General features: G+C 49.0%; 1 protein-coding gene across 1 annotated transcript in view; it reads right to left on the minus strand.

The window, feature by feature from the left end:
- Nucleotides 1–1,015, minus strand: part of LOC108789664 (transmembrane protein 178B-like) — a 46,036-nt gene extending 45,021 nt beyond the window's left edge. The window contains exon 1 of the mRNA XM_018559747.1: nucleotides 561–1,015. Within this exon, the coding sequence (XP_018415249.1) occupies nucleotides 561–1,011 (451 nt within the window). The 5' untranslated portion in view covers nucleotides 1,012–1,015. The remainder of the gene's footprint in view (nucleotides 1–560) is intronic.
- Nucleotides 1,016–5,499: the final 4,484 nt, after the last annotated feature.

Below are 5,499 nucleotides of genomic sequence, written 5' to 3' on the forward strand. Positions count from 1 at the left end.
CCTAAATTTGGCCATGGACCCCCTTTCCCCTGAATGTCACGTGTTAGGATGAACCTCCAATGTTTGAAAGACATGAAATTGGGCAGGATGCACTATAGGCGGAACATATACATATAAAATATATAATACAATACATTCCAATATTACCGGTGAACCTCTAATGCCCGGAAGACAAAAATCAATCCAGTGTGCACTATAAGGTGAACCTGGAAGACAATAAATTCCAGTACACACTGTAGGTGAACCTCCAATGCCTGGAAGAAAGTAAATTGCAGTATTTACTATAGGCGAATCCCCTATTCTGTGGAGTCTTTGGCAGTATTCACTGTAGGTGAATCCCCTATTTTCTAAAGACCATTGCAGTATTTGCTGTAGGTAAATCCCCTATTCTCTGAAGACCATTGCAGTATTTGCTGTAGGTAAATCCCCTATTCTCTGAAGACCATTGCAGTATTTGCTGTAGGTGAATCCCCTATCACATTTGCAGTATTCACTGTAGGTGAACCCCCTATTCTCTGAAGACATCACAGTCCAGTATTCACCATAGGCGAACCTCCTACCTTTGAGGATCAGCTCCTCGGTGTCCTTGTCGAAGCCCTCCCGGTGGCATTTCCTCCAGAGCCCGGAGACGGTGGAGTTGAAGCGTCGGGTACAATGGCTGTCCATGGCCAGGTAGGGGCGGGGGGAGGAGACATCCCGGTTCCGATATTCCCGGTGTAACCCCAGCGGGTCCCCCACCCTGGAGATCAGGCGGACCCCTCTGGGCACCATCTCACCTCCGCCGCCGCCTCCTCGGGCGGTCCGGGTCCGTAATTGCCCCCCACGGAGAGGCAGGTGCTGGCCCGGGGTGTACATGTATCCCGGATCGTTCCTCTTGCCCCCCGGTTTCCTGCAGCGATCCCGGTGCCTCCGAGCATCCGTCTCATACCAGTGATCGGTGCTGAGCGCCACGGCCAGGAGGGCCAGGGCTGCCAGGGCAAGGCACAGCCCGGCACCGGCCAGCAGCCTCATCACACCGCAGAGGGGATCACACCCCGGGCACCGGCCTCAGCCTCAGCCCGCAGACCTGCCGCCGCTCAGTGCGGATGGAGAGAAATGAGAGGCCGGGAGGGGGGAGGAGTCTTCCCGGAGCCCCGACACATGGATGATCTATATACTGGGGAGAGGAGCGCTGAGCATCCATCTGTCCGCTCCAATCACCGAGCACAAACCACCCCGATCTCTGTCTATGAGAGGATCTGCTAGATGTCTGTGTATTGGGGGATCTGTCAGCTATCACAGACATCTATTAGGTCCCCCAATACTCAAAGATCTGACAGATGCCCCAATACACAGATACACTATATTATCAAAAGTATTGGGACACCCTTCCAAATCATTGGATTCAGGTATTCCGTGACATTTCCTTGCTACTAAATATTCCGCGGTCACCTGTTACTGGTATTATAACAAAGTGGAAGCAACTGGGAACAACAGCAACTCAGCCACGAAGGGGTCAGCCACGTAAAATGACAGAGCGGGGTCAGCGCATGCTGAAGAGCACAGTGCGCAGAAGTCGCCAACTGTCTGCAGAGTCAATAGCTACAGACCTCCAAACTCCATGTGGCCTTCAGATTGGCACAACAGGTAGTGTGTTATTCACAAGATTTCCAGATTAAAATAAAGGGTAAAAAAGGAGGAAAACGAATGCAGCGACCTCATCTAAAGACTTCAATATATTACATTGATGTGTTTTCATTGAGATACATTTATTGCAGACTGTCTCTGCCTCATTGTGAGTGTCTGTGGGTCCCAGTGTGTGGTCATCATCAATGTGTCAATGTCTCTCAATCAATATCTGACACTTTAAGTAAAACGATCTGAAGACGAGAAGATTATTTGTTCATCTAAAAAAATAACAGAAGGATTGACCACAGGAAAAATCTTCCCTAGATGAACATTTCCAGAACAATCAATCTGTTATAGCTGGAAAATGTCACCTTTTTTGTGTCTTTTACACATAATGTACAGCTAAAGACAAAACCTTTTGTGTTTTGGATAAAGTAGGGAAGGGTAACAACCTCTGATTATTATTACTATGTCCCCACTGAAATTTCCCTATACTTCCTGTCCTGGAGACACAAAAGGAAGTGACATAAAATCTCTCCAAAGTGTCCCCTATTTGACAGTTGTCACTGGGGAAGGTGTCCCCATTAAAACCTTTCCCCTCTGTTCCTGTTCTGCTGACAACTGTGCCATTTTGCACCAGAAGTCAGCACCCCTGACAGTGTTTGTCTTATCCCTCTTAGGGTCCCTACACACCTTACGATTATCGTACGATAATCGCGGGAAATCCCGCGATCGTACGATTATCGTAAGGTGTGTGGAAGCCGTGCGACCTCTACTACTGTAAGGTCGCACGACTTTAAACTTACGGACATGTTCGAAAACCCGCCGAGCATCGTACGATGTTCGGCGGGTTTGTGGCATGTCCGTACGATAACAGCCATACGGGCCGTTGTGCGCAAGCGTACACTGCCCGTTCGGCATTGCGGTCATCGGAAAGCCCGCCCCTCAGGGGGCGTGGCTTGCGATCATCGCAAGTACGATCTGCCTATGCAACATAGGCAGATCGTACGTTTTTTTAAGTACCTTACAGATTTCTGTCTTGCGATGGTTGTAAGGTGTGTGCCCAGCCTAAAGGTGCCCATACACTGTACGATTCTCGTACGAGAATCGCGGGAAATCCTGCGATCATACGAGAATCGTACAGTGTATGGAAGGCGTGCGACCGTTTCTACTGTACGGTCGCACGTCTTCCATCGAACAAGCAGGCTGGAAAACCCGCCGGGAATCGTACGATTCTCGGCGAGTGAGTGGCCTGCTTGTTCGACAACTGACAAACGGGCCGGTGTGCGCACGCGTACACTGCCCGTTTGCCGTGCTTGCAAGCCCGCCCCTCATTGCAGTCATCGCAAGCCGGCCCCTCAAGGGGGCGGGCTTGCAATGATCGCAAGTACGATCTGCCTGTCCAAGATGGGCAGATCGTACGTTTTTTTAAGTACTTTGCAACCATCGCAAGACTAAGGTCTTGCGATGGTTGTAAAGTGTATGGCCACCTTTAGTCTGCAGGAAAAAAAGGAAGCAAAAGATAAATAAATCCTTTCAAAATGCTCAAAAGGAATTGATATACCGAATCGCATCCAGTATTATTGATGTGTAGTTACAGTGTGATACTAATACAATATTTCCCACAATGAGGGTCCTCGAGGGACTTTGTATTTCAGAACAATGAAAGATGAATTTCAGTGAAGTGCAGTTTATATATTTAGCATCTTAAATAAACCTGAATAGAGGGAATTTTAAGCCGGCAAATGTCTTCTTACTTTAATAATATATAGTATACATATAAGAGGAATCCTGAATGGAGGCTATGTACGTACACTATATTGCCAAAAGTATTGGGACGCCGGCCTTTACACGCACATGAACTCTAATGGCATCCCAGTCTTCGTCCGTAGGGTTCACTATTGAGTTGGCTCCGCCCTTTACCGCTATAACAGCTTTAACTCTTCTGGGAAGGCGTCCACAAGGTTTAGGAGTGTGTCTATGGGAATGTTGGACCATTTGTGAGGTCAGGTACTGATGTTGGAGGAGAAGGCCGGGCTCGCTGTCTCCGCTCTAATTCATCCCAAAGGTGTTCTATCGGGTTGAGGTCAGTACTCTGAGCAGGCCAGTCAAGTTCCTCCACTCCAAACTCGCCCATCCATGTCTTTATGGACCTTGCTTTGTGCACTGGTGCGCAGTCATGTTGGAACAGGAAGGGGCCATCCCCAAACTGTTCCCACAAAGTTGGGAGCATGAAATTGTCCAACATGTCTTGGTATGCTGATGCCTTAAGAGTTCCCTTCACTGGAACTAAGGGGCCAAGCCCAACCATGGAGCACTTGGGGCAAAATATTAAATTGGGTGCAGGTTTATCAGGAGGAAGCCCAACCTCCCTTAAAGGCACAGGGACGCACAGGGGACCCCACACATCACAACGGCAGTTGAGACCCCCCATGCGTCACTGCACCAAATCAGTCAAGCAAAACAAATGGTAAACGCACTCATCAATTCGTTACCAGCTTTACAACAAGGTGCACACGGAAGGGCTCCAAACAGTAATACAGCAAAAAGTTTCCAGGCACACTCACCAGCCAGCATGCAAAAAAACCTGTCTAACCACTAAGGTCCCTTGTGCGTACCTGTGCCTTTAAGGGAGGTTGGGCTTCCTCCTGACAAACCTGCACCAAATGTAATCTTTTGCACCATTGGCTCCAAGATGGAGACTCTAATAGTTTATTGTTAGGACCGCACTATATGGAGGTGCCTTGACATGGCTGTGCGGCTCTCACATTTTCTGCAGAAGACGTGTATCTAAACCTCTGTTTTTAACCTTAGTGGTTAGACAGTTTTTTTGCATGCTCGCTGGTGAGTGTGCCTGGAAACTTGCCGATACTGGGTATTTTCACAAGTACTCATGAAAATGCCCCGATACTAAGTGCCAATGCCTTACACAGCCCTGGTGAAACCACACACAGCCCAGGCGAGACACAGCACACAGCCCTGGTGAGATGCCATGCACAGCCCTGGTGAGATGCCACGCACAGCCCTGGTGAGATGTTGTGCACAGCCTTGGTGAGACCCTGCACAGCCCTGCTGAAACCGCATAGCCCTGGTGAAACCGCACAGCCCTGGTGAGACCTCTCACAGCCCTGGCCGGACCCAGCACACCAATAGTCAGACCATGTAACAGCCCTGGTGAGATGCCGCGCAGCCCTGGTGAAACCTCACAATCTTGGTGAGATCGCACAGCCCTGGTGAGACCTCGCACAGCCCTGCTCAGACCCTGCACAGCCCTGCTCAGACCCCGCACAGCCCTGCTCAGACCCCGCACAGCCATGCTCAGACCCCGCGCAGCCTTGGTGAGACACCGTGCAGCCCTGATGAGACATCACAGCACTGGTGAGATCGCACAACTCTGGTGAGATTGCATAGCCCTGGTGAGACCCCGAACAGCCTCCTGAGACCCCACACTGCCCTGGTGAGCAACACAGAGTATGTAGCTTCATGTTATTCTGCATTGCTGTTCGATGTATTGCTGGGATGTGTAGTCCTCTCTAGCTAATGGTATTCTGTATTGCTGTATAATATATTGCTGAGCTGAGATTTGTAGTCCCTTTACAGCTTAGAGTCAGTGGCAGAACTACCAGGGGCTCAACATTTGCAGCTGTGACTGGGCCCTGGTGCTGCACCAATGTCTTAAAATCATTAGTCTGTATTGTTTTAGAAAAACTGTCACACGACACTAAAAAAAAGTATAGGTAATTGGTATTGGCGAGTACTTGAGGAAAAGTATTGGTACTCATACTCAGTGTGGAAAAAATGGTATTGGTCCATCCCTAGTATCTATCTATCTATCTATCTATCTATCTATCTATCTATCTATCTATCTATCTATCTATCTATCTATCGATC

Source organism: Nanorana parkeri, unplaced genomic scaffold (genome assembly GCF_000935625.1).
Source record: "Nanorana parkeri isolate BGI_ZX_2015 unplaced genomic scaffold, ASM93562v1 scaffold414, whole genome shotgun sequence".
In the NCBI taxonomy this organism is placed as follows: Eukaryota; Metazoa; Chordata; class Amphibia; order Anura; family Dicroglossidae; genus Nanorana; species Nanorana parkeri.